The 13,257-nt window shown below is 37.0% G+C and overlaps 1 protein-coding gene across 1 annotated transcript in view; it reads right to left on the bottom strand.

Moving 5' to 3' along the window:
• Nucleotides 1-13,257, bottom strand: part of LOC118267848 (parapinopsin-like) — a 91,758-nt gene that overhangs the window by 56,578 nt on the left and 21,923 nt on the right. Inside the window, exon 2 of the mRNA XM_050694342.1 lies at nucleotides 2,663-3,190. Within this exon, the coding sequence (XP_050550299.1) occupies nucleotides 2,663-2,842 (180 nt within the window). The 5' untranslated portion in view covers nucleotides 2,843-3,190. The remainder of the gene's footprint in view (nucleotides 1-2,662; nucleotides 3,191-13,257) is intronic.

Here is a 13,257-nt window from a genome sequence, read left to right on the forward strand (position 1 = left end):
AGAGCTCTCAACATTACGATAAACAATTGAAACTTGAGAGGCCAACTTTAGCTATCAAACTGTGATCATCTATTTGGTATTAACTTAAAAAGCGCTTCTTTATGTTTAAGGAGCTAAATGAGAATTTAATCGACCACAAGATCTATGTTGATATACTGGGCACAATTCCAGACTCTGTAATATTAATGAGAAAGTTCTGGATAACCGAAAGTACCCTAGTAATACTTTGCCCGACCCGGGAATCGAGCCCGAGACCTCTTGTCCGGCAGTCGCACTTGCGACCACTCGACTAACGAGGCAGTCTAAATCACTGTGATCGACTATTTGAATTTAACTTAAAAAGCGCTTCTTTATGTTTAAGGAGCTAAATGAGAATTTAATCGACCACTTGTGTTGAAATCTATGTTGATATTATGCAGGACAGTAATTGGCATAATGAGACAACCCTGCGGCGCTTTAAAAATAGCCTATAAGGGTAATTTTTATGTGCTACTCAGCACATGAAGTCTCTTTTTGAAACCTTAATATCTATTGATAAATGCCACTTTAAGGATGTTTTTTTCACCAATGATGTGCTATGTAGCTATACTAAATTGGAGTATCTATTTCTAATATTGAAATAACCGCTTTTTACTACATGCCTATGAACATACATACAACACATACACCAAAATAATATGTTTTACAATTTTTGTCTGACGGTCTGTTTGTTCTGGCTAATCTCTGAAATGGCTGGATCGATTTTGACGGGTTTTTTTGTTAGCAGAAAGTAAGCTATCTTATTTGTCACAAAGTCTGTAATACACCCGAGCAAAACCGCGGGTATTAGCTAGTCTAATATACATATTAACAAAAAAAATCCACAGAAATCATTTTCAAAGTTATGGCCCTAACATTAAATCTCAATCTTACAAAATGTCGATAAGTAAGAAAACGATCTGTCGATATGAGTTATGCTGACTATCAGCCATAATCAGTGTTCTTGACAGGCTATCCTAGCTACCCTCTGAAAATAGACAGGACGAGGCCTCGTGTTTGACATAAATATTCTGTGGAAACTTTGTCCAGACGTATTTAATATGAGTTGCCGTCTACGACAGAAAATAATAAGAAATAGAAAAATAGTAGTTACTAGACAGTTCAAGAGTCGGCAACGACGCTGTATTGTATTGTACTAAAATAAAAATAGAAAAAGTAATATAGTGGAAAGAAATTGTTTTGAATTTAAAAATACTTTTCTCTGTCTTTTTATAATTGCAAAGGCATTCAAGGTAGTGAAATAGTTTTGTACAGTCACTTTAAAAATGACAAAAGATGCACTTTCTAAAGAACAAAATTATTATCCAGTAATTTTATACCTACTTAACAATAGACCTCTCTTTCGCTTCATCAACAGTTATAAGTCTTTTCATACATGCTCGTCGATTAAAGGTACTTTTAATTTAGCCTTTCTTTAATATATCGCCAATCTGGTCTTTATATGTCCGCCTAGCCGCCATTTATCGACAGCTCCATTCATATCCACCTTGTATATTTCTTTCATAAATCTTCTTTCATCTATCTTTTCTATATGTCCAAATAATTATTGGTTCTTTAATTTAATGAAGAAATACAGAAACCTCAACAGTCAGTAGAGTAAAAACTATATTATACTAGTAACGCAAATACAGAATTTCTCAACTGATAAACAGCCTCCATTGTCAAGTAAAAGCTAGCAGACCAATACCTATATTTTATACCTAAGCAGAAATGTCCGAAGCTTATCTGCCAAAGCCAATCAACGACACTAGAGGGTCAAATTGGGTAGCTGATAACAAAACTGCTGGATAGAAAATCTGATATATTTTGCAGAATCTTGATATTGGGTAAAAAAGTTTTGACGAAGCTGTAATGTTCGGTAATTTTCTGAAGATCGATCTGATGTTATTGAAAGATTAAATCAGTTTAAAAATTTTGTAAGTGGTGAAGTTATTGAAGTGGAGAGAGGTCTAATTTATTACTATGAGGGTCTTGATCGCATATTTGTCGTACCACGGAAGGAAAAACTATTAATAACATAGATGTCAGCTACAAGTCCTCGGAGATATTGATTTTTAATAATAATTAATTGTATAGAGCTGTGGCTGATCAATGATTGTAGACCACTGCGATGCGTGTGTCACTGTTTCGTCTATTTTGGATCAAGATAGAACTGAATGAGGAGAAGAAACCGTTGGTGGAAACTACCAAAAATGACATATGAATCCGAAAAATTCAAATAGACAAATTGAATTTACATGTAGTGCCAAAACTCTTACATCAACAGCTTATAAGTGGCCATTGCTAACCAAAAGCCTCTTCTCAGTTGAAGAAAGTTTGAACATTAATCACCACGCTTGTTCAACGCAGGTTTTTGATTTCAAACTAAAACATTAGTCCACGCCTCACGACTTTTGCTTAACCGTTTATCAGTGATTTCAAAATAATCTTAGAAAGTACATATAACTTGGAAAAACATAAATTATTAGGTTTTTGCCGTTAGAAGGGTTTGAATCCACACTCTTATGCACGACGCGCGTCTTAAACCTTCGGGGCACCATGACATACCACCAAAACTCTTATCAGTAGAACATAAAAAAATAGCAATAACAAAAAAATGTACTAATAAATTAAATCACCTCACCTGTCGATCCTTAAACATGAGTAATATCACCATTAGATTCAGGAAGAACCCGAAGAATCCGATCAGGAACAGCACGAACGCTGACACCACGTACCCCCACCTCGGCATGAGAAGGGGGAACCCTTCATCCACTGCCTTCACCACTGAGTCATTGAAGTGCTCCGTATATGACGTCATCATTACTCACTCACACTTCACTCACTGACACTAAAACTTCATAAATGGTATTTAAATCAAGTTAGAATACTGATTTCATTTAACTTAATTTCTTTTGCATTGCTTTAGCAATTTATGCGTTGTCGTCAAGGTCAAAATTGTTGTTATTGACTAGACATGCAGTTTATTATTTACTACATGTGAATTCAATTTGTCTATTTGAATTTTTCGGATTCATATGACATTTTTGGTAGTTTCCACCAACGGTTTCTTCTCCTCATTCAGTTCTATCTTGATTCATCCCTACGTTTAGCACACACAAAGCTTCACTTTTTGGAAAAACGTTCGGTCATCAAACGGCCCGTTTGTTACCTGAAACAAAAAGGCTTACATAAAAAACTCTATACTATAATGGTAGAAAAGATTTCGTCGAATTGAACGCCTCATTTTTTCTCCCGAACTCCTAAATTATGTTTCCACGAAATCGTTCAAAACATTTTTATTAAGTGTAACTTTCAGGAAAGCTGTTTCTTTAGACAAATTGTGTCATAATGTTGTTTTATACTCAGTACCATTTATCTTGCCAATCATGATCATCTCATATCAGACACAAGACGACCTTTGCCGAACTGGCTTCTCAGAAGTAATAAGATTTTTTAGTTATCTCAATAATTCTATTATCCAATTCAGCAATTGAACTTACCACTATACTAAAGAAATTCTATTTTTTATCAAGCCAAAATTCGGTACTGAAGGTAAAATATTAACAAATATGTACGTAACAGCTGTTTGTATGTGTACAAATATTTCAATGTTACCAGCCACAAATTGCTCTGCTCAACGAAGCGTTTGCAACACTCAATCATACGCGTATTCCTTCATTTGTGGCTGGTAGACATTTTGAATTACTTTCGATACAATAAATCAGATGGGTGAGCATTGCAGGGTCATTACATAACGGGATATCATGCCGTATTTATCTAGAAGGGGTGGGCAGAGATGCAAGTAATAAAAGGTTGAACTTATTTTCGTCTTATTTTGTCTTACATCGATCTTTTATTTTAGTGTGAATGTTTTACAAACGTGTCTGAAAAGTAAGAGCTTTTGGGTTCAGGTGAAATACTCGTACTATTAGAGTTTTATGGAATAAGGTAAACATTAACTAAAAACAACGGTTTACTAATGTAAATATACTAAAAAAATCTCTACCAGGTTCGCGTCACAGAGGGACTCTTCCTCATGAGCAGCGTTGCGAACTGTAGAACAGTTCCGTACAGTAGGTTGCACGGTGCCACCGCGTTCTAATGAGGAAGAGTCCCTCTGTGACTCGAAACTTTTTTATAAAAATAGCAACTACTGTTGGCAATCTGCGCCACCCATGGACAGTGCGTAGTCGTCCTTTAAAAAGGACGGTTTACATTTTTCAATAATCGAATTTCTTAGTATGTAACAACGATAAGACTCGCATCATTCAGTTTGAAATGATAATAAATCATTTAGTAGATGATAAATACTTGTGTGCATGTCCGTCTTTCCTAACTCTTCTAGGGTTAAAAGGTGCCATGTTATGTTATCTGTCTCACAGAGATCCTGCACTCCATTTTCCTCGTGCGTCTCTCAGAATTACTACGTAGTAAAGTACTCGAGCGTTGCTTGATGTGAGATGAAGGTTATGGTGGTATATCTACTGTACATACATGTACAGGAAGGAAAGAGAAGGAAAATTGCAATCATATTATATATGTTGTCTTGCCGGAACTCGTCACTTCATGTGCGGTATATCGTATTGCTCTTGTCTACTATTCGATACGTACACAAAAGTGTATCACACTAATATTATCTGGATCGATCCAAAGATTTTAAATTAAGATCAGTTATTGAAATTAATCAGTTTATCGGGTTGTAGTGATTAAAAAAGTAGATTATTTATATTATTCAAATTTTGTTTGTTTGGATGTTAATTCGTTAATTACGCTGGAACTACTGAACGGATTTTGATGAAATTTGGAATATAGAAAAGGTGTATGAATTAACTTGGGTATTAGGATATTTTTTATATCACGGGAACGTAGGCGTAGCCGCTGGCAGTACCTAGTTGTTCATAAATATGTTTGAATTTCTTGAAATCGTTTCATTTTCTTTTTCATACCTTCGATGCAGGTACATACCAGTATATACCTAGGGTATTCCAAAAATTCTTTTCAACATGTACAACATTGTACATACCTAAATGGACGTTTGAAATTACAAAACTGAAATGCTTTTGAAGTGGGTCAAACAACAAACAGTTAGCAAGGAGCTTGTCATTCATTAAATAGTTGTAGGATTGTAGGATTGCCAATCAAAATACCAACATCTACATAGCTTCACGCTAGTAGCCTTAGCCTTCGTGGAATATTACTTACTGAAATGTATACATACCGATCTTATTTTGTTAAATCGGTCAAATAGTTGCAGAGCCAGAGTACAATGGAAACATAAATATTCAACAAATCTATCGATGCTAAAGTACTAATGCTGATATGTATAACGTTTTTTGATTGTTTGAACGCACTAATCTCTGGAACTAGTGGTCCGATTTGAATATTTCTGTTTTGTGTTGGATAGTGCATTTGTGAAGTTGTAGGCACCATAGAGGCTCTGGAGAAAGTCTATTAAGAGGACTCGGTGCCCATTATAGGTGCTGAAGGTGGCCACCGGGGTAGTTTTTGTGAGATAAAAATCACACACACAGTCTTTCTCCCCAAAATGCTAGGCGCCTCTTAAAGGTTTCCCCCGTCATCAAAAAATGGCTATAAAACATCACGCTACGATCAATAGGACCAGAGTAGACCGGGGAAACCTTTTTACTTATCAGAGAAAGGGCCTTGGGAACAGAAAAATATCAACAGTCAACAATAACAATGTTCACATATTCACAAAATGGCGTCGAACGCGTTCAAAGTAACGATAAATTAAATACTTCCGCCATTCTGTCGTCAAGAATTTGAAGGGTTAAGTAATTTTGGTAAACGAATGATGGGCTCGAAGGGTTGACACACAAAAAACCAATAAACAATAATATAGGAAACAATTCGTGAACTTTGTGTCGTCGCATTGTTCGCGTTCGTGTTCTGCTTTTGTTTTGTTTACAGATGGTTAAGTTATTTTAAAGCCTCGTCTCCACTAGGAATTTTGAGGTATTCCACATTGGGCACCCGTTTAAATGGCACCCAAGCTAATGGCACCGATGATGTTCCACATTGGGCACCCATAGGTATTTTTCGTGGGTGCCATTTGTGGAATAACTTTTAATTTTATATTTTATTCCACATATGGCACCTGCGCCTAGTGCGCCTACTCTCTACAACTTATGATGAAGAGTCCCTCTGTGACTTGAAATTAGTACTACTAGAGCTACTACTACTAGTAGAGCTTTTCTCCACTAACGTAAGTGAGTAAACCGTAATTTTTTAGTTAACATTTAATAACTTACAAATTTCATTGACTTTGAAAACAAATAATAATATTATTATATTCTGTAACCACAACTTCTCACTAACAGAACCACGTCAAAAGGTCGTCTTAAGGCTTCCAATTAGGCCTATTCTCTTCCCAAGGCCGCGACTGTTTAGCCCCTATCTGTACTCTGTAGGTAATAACACTGTTGAATCTCTGCCGATATTACAAGAGCCTGCGTTTAATGGAAACATAAAATTATTTTAATTTTCTGCGCGAGTAGAGGGTGCGTGGAACGATCGCAGATTGCATAGTTGATGAAGAATGGTGTTTGGACGAAGTTGGGTTCCGATTTTCTTGTATTTTTAAGATTTTATAAAAATGTCTGAAATAATATAGTTTTTAGTTTGTAATAATTCATAAACACTTCTCATAGAAACAGATGTACAGATGCATTGCTTTTTATTAATTATTCTTCTGAATTACAATCTACATACGATATTGCTATTTATAATAACAATAGTGAAACATGCTTTTTTTTTTTTTTTTTTTTTAGGGTGGAAAATCATCCAATGACTTCTCCCGCCTTGGGCGAGGCGAGAGGGAGTGTCAGACTCTTACTGACTAAAAACCACCCCGTTCCTACTCCTGCCCGTCGAGCCGGAGCCCCGGTAAACCCGCTAGGTTGTCCGCAGCTCCGGATTAGGCATCAGCCCTACTGGGCCCCATCTGTGGTGGTCTGATGGCTCTTTGAGGCGCGCGCGGAACGCAACGCGCCGCACGCACGGGTCTGGTTCTGGTCGAGCGGCGAGCTACCCTTGCTCGCCGTCCGCAGACCCGCACTTACGGTGGCCGGAGATCGTCGCGCGATCCCCGACGCCCGGAGTGTCTCTCGCGACGGCTGGGGCGTGAAGAGGTTCGTTCTCTCACGCGCCCCGCCTCCTCCTTAGCTAGCATGACTGCTTCGCAGAAGGAGGAGACGGCATCCCAGTCCCCCTCGCTCCGCACCATGGCTTGTATCAGTGCCGGACGCGAGAGGGTGCCGTCGCCGACCACATCCCTGAGGACACGGCGGTGCTCAGCCCACGCAGGGCAGACCGCAAGCGTATGTTCCACCGTGAGCGTATGTTCCACCGTGAGTGAAACATGCTAAATTGACTAAAAATCACGATTTACTCACGTAAATTAAAGGTGAAAAGTTCTACTACTTTCGAGTCACAGAGGGACTCTACTATTTTACAGCCACAGAAGGATTCTTCATCATCGCCAGAGCGTCGCACAGCCTACTCGAAACTAGAACAGCTTTTCTTCATTAATTTACGGGAGTAAACGGTGATTTTTGAATGAATTGATACTGTTTTTCTTTTAACTTTGCCTTACATTAAATACTTTTCCCGTGCTTAAACCTATATCATTTTTAACAATAGACTTAGGTACCACAACTATAAGTAATTGTAGATAAAATAATCACTCCAAATAATGGAATTTAATAATTGAACCAGCCATCATTGTCTTTGTGTTCTGAAGCATCGAGATTATAAACAAATGCCGATCTCAAATCTCCAGGGGTACTGCGGAGTGCTTGAGGGTCGCGGTTACGTTAGAGGAGGCACTGAGTGAATTTTGGCACTGATGTTCAATAGCGTGAAGCGCGGTGGAGATCCCCACCTTTGGGAGTTAGGAAGACGTACCAAGGTGTTCCAAATGCGGTTGACATTGTATGAGTTTAATATTATATATCTGTTATTTCCCCACGGGAATGTGTATTGTTGTTTATTGTATAAGTTAATTGTTTATTTCGGACTTATAATAGTAACTTTACTTAGAAAATGTCAACAATTCGCAACACGTTGCAAAAGCTGGTCAAAATACTCATCCACAGATGATGTTGACTACTGCTCATCACAATTGACTGTTGAAATTGTTGTTTAGTTTGTTGTTGGAATATGAGCTTCCCCTACATTAGAGGATTTACCATATTCTCTCAATTCTCTATCACGTGCAATGTGTAGCGGAATCTTGCATGCAGCAACTCTTTATGTGATCCATAAATTTTAGTTTCGGGTCTAGGTGTCATGTGTATGTGAACTTCTATGTTTGTAAACGTACTCATGACACAGGAGAAAATTTTAGAAAAGTAGTAGGTAGTGATAATAATTGTTAAAATAAATATATTCTAATCTGCAGTCACCAAACAATTGGTAGCTTCCAAATAACTTTAATTAAAAAGTAAGGAAATAATATCATATTATTACAATTATACGCGCGTACCTAATAATAGCTGACAAAATATATAGCAAGTCTATTATAAATATTAAATAACTTTTCTGTATTGTGATTGGTCTACCTACTATGTTGAGTAAATATTTCATATTCGTCGGGTCAAAACTAATACGGACAAGGAAATTGTGAGTTACAAAATGGGCTTTTATATCCAACTATTGGACCCAACAGATGTTGTCAACATTGGATGAAAAGCGATCGAAGCGCCACCTACTGTAACCAAATTGTCATTTGGACCTTCCGAGAAACTGTTATACACCTAAAAGTGTTAATTATTATAGATTCCATAAAGTTTTATAATGTACGTAAATATACATAAAAGAGATTTTAATAGAAATTCGGATATCCAAAAATTCCAACATTATTGGGTGACATAACTTTTTGATTCCAAAGCAGTATAAAAGCGGGTCACATAGTAGACTATATAAAGGTATTTTGGAAAGTACTAACTAACTTTGAGGGATCAACTATGAACTGTAGATTAAAGGACTAATAACCGGTTCATTATAATAGGGATCGAGCCTATTGCTTAGAAGCGGAATCAATTCCAAACTCCATACAATTGAGATGAGATTTCGGCCCATCTGATTCAATAGGCACAAAAGGGTGAGATTTTCCACTAGAGATGTGTTATGCTACTTGGCTGTGGATGCGTTTAGCTTTCACCAATCACATTCATTGGTGCACATAGCCTAGCATTGGTGGAAACAGACTTAGCTAAACAATGTTTTTATATGTAAAGATGCGTGTTATGAAATATTAGTGAACCTATTGGCCCGTTCCAAAGTGTAGATCCCTATGCAGAAGAACGAGCAAGAAACTCCATAGGTTACTCTTTTTCAATCGGGTGCAACAAGACAATTATTGTTTACATTGTAGATTTACACTTCATTACTTACCTATGAGATTACATGTTAGGAGCCTGGTAAGTAGTAAATAAGATATGAAGATTTGGCGTTTTACTATGTGTTTTCTTAGTTTCTAAACCAACTGATAAACGATTAAGAAAATTGTCGTTAGGAAACCTAGATAAAGTCTGAAATCGCATGGCAATCAATGTTGAATTAACATTAGTTTGATACCAATTATTTGGCTTAAGTAAATCTGGCTGAATAATTCAAGTAGGTGTACTATGCGTATACTTCTGCCTACGCCTTCACGAAATACAGGTGTGATTCTAAAGCTCACGGCTCATATACGTGAGCTAACAACACTTTGAATACCAGTTAATTTTGAATGTACTACTTAGGTTGTTTCAAGCTCAATTTAACTTAGTAACGTACGCAGACTAGATTGGTAGGTACTAAGTTATTTATCATGTGTTATTAAATCAGCTGAGCAAATTTTATTATAATTTTCGTGAGACATAATACATTAATTATTATGTTATTGGCTTACTGTCACTCTCAGAGACATTTAATGGTTACTTAAGCTATTCCTTAGTAACGATTTTGTATCGAAAACCATTGCTAAGGAGTGGGTTAAGTAATCATTAAATAACTCTAAGTATTAATTATTATGTTATGGGATTACTCACGTAACTATTTGACGAGGAACTCGACTAGTTTCAAGCCATACTAAAGGCTTATATTCATGAGTAGCATTTCACGACAGTCGCGTGAGTAAGCCAATAACATAATAATTAATTTAGTATGTCTCACGAAAGTTATAATAAAATCAGACTTTAAGTATGGCAGTTATTCACGTCACTCTTAACTCTTTGACGAGGAACTCGACTAGTTTCAAGCCATGCTAGAGGCTCATATTAGCTTACCTTTATATGGATACTAAGGCATAGTGTCACGTTACGTTTATTACTCCATACATATTCAAATATCGGTCAGCCACCTACTATTAAATGGTGAATCGAAATTGTCTCTTTGATAGCAACACCAACTGCCATTAATTCCGCTATTGTTCTCAATATGGCAACACTGTTGTCATTAGCTGGATCAATGGAGCTGTTTGTGACACGAGGAAATTTATAGTGTAGCAACACTTAGTAGTAAAACGTAACGTTATCCTTGTTTTTTTCCTGAACGCTAAGTAGAGTAGTCACTATTGTAAATATACTTTAGTTTTATTGTATTGAAGAAGCGCAAACTGTTGGTCTGATTTCGTAAGGTGCTTATTATATGTACCGATTATGTTGGCTTCATAGATGCAAATTGTCATCATCTACTAATTATCAGCTGTCACCAATCACACCAAGAGTGGGAGAGCCATGCTTCGGAATGGGCCGGCTCGACCGGACTGATACCACGGCCTCACAGAAAACCGACGTGAAACAACGTTTGCGTTGTGTTTCTTTGTGTGAGTGAGGTTACCGGAGGCCCACCAACAACCCTTACATTCTTAACTCCCAAAAGACTGGCAACGCACTTGTAACGCCTCTCCTTAAAAAAAGATTCAGTCAAAGAGATAGAAAAAAAACCTTGATTTTTTTTTCACTCGCCCCTATTAGACGTTTCGGATGATCGACGTATTATCTCTCACACTATCTATTCATCTCTATGTATAAAAGGTTACAAGTACGAGTACTGACACATCATTCACACAAAATTCCATTCCATTATTACAAATCTATTCTAAATCTATCGCCATTAATCTACAGATATCTAAATCTGTAAATCCGACAATATTTTGCTGGAAGAACGAACCCAAGGTCTTGGTAGACAAAATCGATGTAGGCTTTAGCTAGGGCTGACCATCAGACCGTAAAATACTCATTAATTCACAAACTTATGTACTAAGCGAATAGGGTTAGTACCTAGCTATAAAATACTTTGTCAGACAACCATTTATTCCTTTTACTTGATAATATGTTAGCGAGTCCCTTTTAAACTTTTCATGCAAAATTAAACCTTAATGCGTATAATATTAATAGGGGAATAGAAAAGTTTCTGCCCTTTCAAGCATGCAATGAGCTCGGTGGAGTGTTAAATGTTGCATAATAAATGAATGGTCTATGATGTGAGGTTGAAATTTTCATTTTTGAAATAACTGCTTCCCATGTCCAGTGGTAAAAAAAGAATTTAACTTTTAGCAAGCAGTCGTACCAAATGCGTCCTGCTATATGGCATGCCATCTCTAAACCTTTTTTTATTTTTTTTGAAGGGGGAAAATCATCCAATGACTTCTCCCACCTTGGGTGAGGCGAGAGGGTGTGTCAGACTCTTACTGACTAAACACCACCCCGTTCCTACTCCTGCTTTGAGCCGGAGCCTCGGTAACCTTCGATTGGAATCCCCTGGGGAAAAGGAAGCGTGGCCGACCCCGTCAGACCTGGCACCGCGCTGTGTTGGCTGAAACGGCGGGCATCGGAATGACGTGGAGTCAGGTGAAGCGAGAAGTGAAGAAGAAGGCCGGTGGTGATGGACTTCTATGGACGCCCCAATGGAGACATAGGACATTAAGCCAAGTAAGTCAATGAATTCTTAATTCTATCCAACAGAAAAGGAAGCATAGTATTCATGAGATATTCCTTATTACCATGTGACTTTTTTAAGATACATTTGAAAATAGTACCTAAACGTCTTAGAATATGGTTGAAGGTTCAATGTCTCTGAAGGTCTGAAGAAGATACCATTGCTTTACATTTGATATCTTTATGAAACATTCGTCTTCACAATGCGTTGAATAAATAATTTAGGTCTCTGGCGAGATCCACGCGTACTTTTATTATATATTTGGCTGTTGTTTTTGTATATAAGGTATTTCCTGTGGTTCTGTTTGCAATAAATTTTATGAGTATGAGGTGGTAGAAACCAGTAACTTTCCATGTTTTTCCTTACAATGTTAGTGTAAGTTATAAGGCTCCACCGTGCCGTAATGTGCACCTTTGCTTACCCCTTCGGGGATAAAAACTATAGTTTCAAGTATGGTTTCAAGAGAGTTAGCATGTTTATTTTAGTCCCTTATTAGAGGTACCTCTGTACACATAATTCATCTATGCTGTTTATCAGCGTATGTTACACAACAAAATCTAAATTAAACAATCATTATTTCTTATTTAAAAATTCTAAATAAAATAGTAGCTGTACATTTTTGTGACGTTTTTCTTTGCGTTTACCGTTAACGTAATCTGAGAGTTTGTCGCGGGTACTTTTACGCCGTAATACAATATTAATTAGTCGTATATTTAAAACTTTAAAGACTTTAAAGGACAGCCTCTGTAGTAATTTCAAACAAATTTTATTTGGTTGTAAATAATTTTGCTTGGTAAGGTCAAGGATTATGAATTTTTTAGCAAAAATCTATATACTAATATTACTAATATAATATAATAAAGCTGAAGAGTTTGTTTGTTTGAACGCGCTAATCTGCGGAACTACTGTGGTCTAAATAGAATAATTCTTTTTGTATTGGATAGGGCATTTATCGAGGAAGGTTATAGGCTATAAAATATCACGCTATGACCAATAGGAGCCAAGTAGAGCGGGTGAAACCTAGGCTAGGCTCACCCCCTATTACATGGGACCTATAACACAAATGGTGAAAAGCGGGTGTACCTTGTATAGTGGCATTAAGTGCCGTAACGTGTAGATGCACCTCTGCCTATACCTTAGGGAATAAAAGGTGTGACGTTGTTTGTTGATTATCTTTACAATAATGAGAATTATGTTGCTTTAAATAAATCACAGTTTTGCTTGTTATTAGTTGAAATTAGAGTGATGTTTATAGTTCACTTGGCTAAACTTAATTCAAACCCAAGAGAA

This window comes from Spodoptera frugiperda, chromosome 6 (genome assembly GCF_023101765.2).
Source record: "Spodoptera frugiperda isolate SF20-4 chromosome 6, AGI-APGP_CSIRO_Sfru_2.0, whole genome shotgun sequence".
Lineage (NCBI taxonomy): Eukaryota > Metazoa > Arthropoda > Insecta > Lepidoptera > Noctuidae > Spodoptera > Spodoptera frugiperda.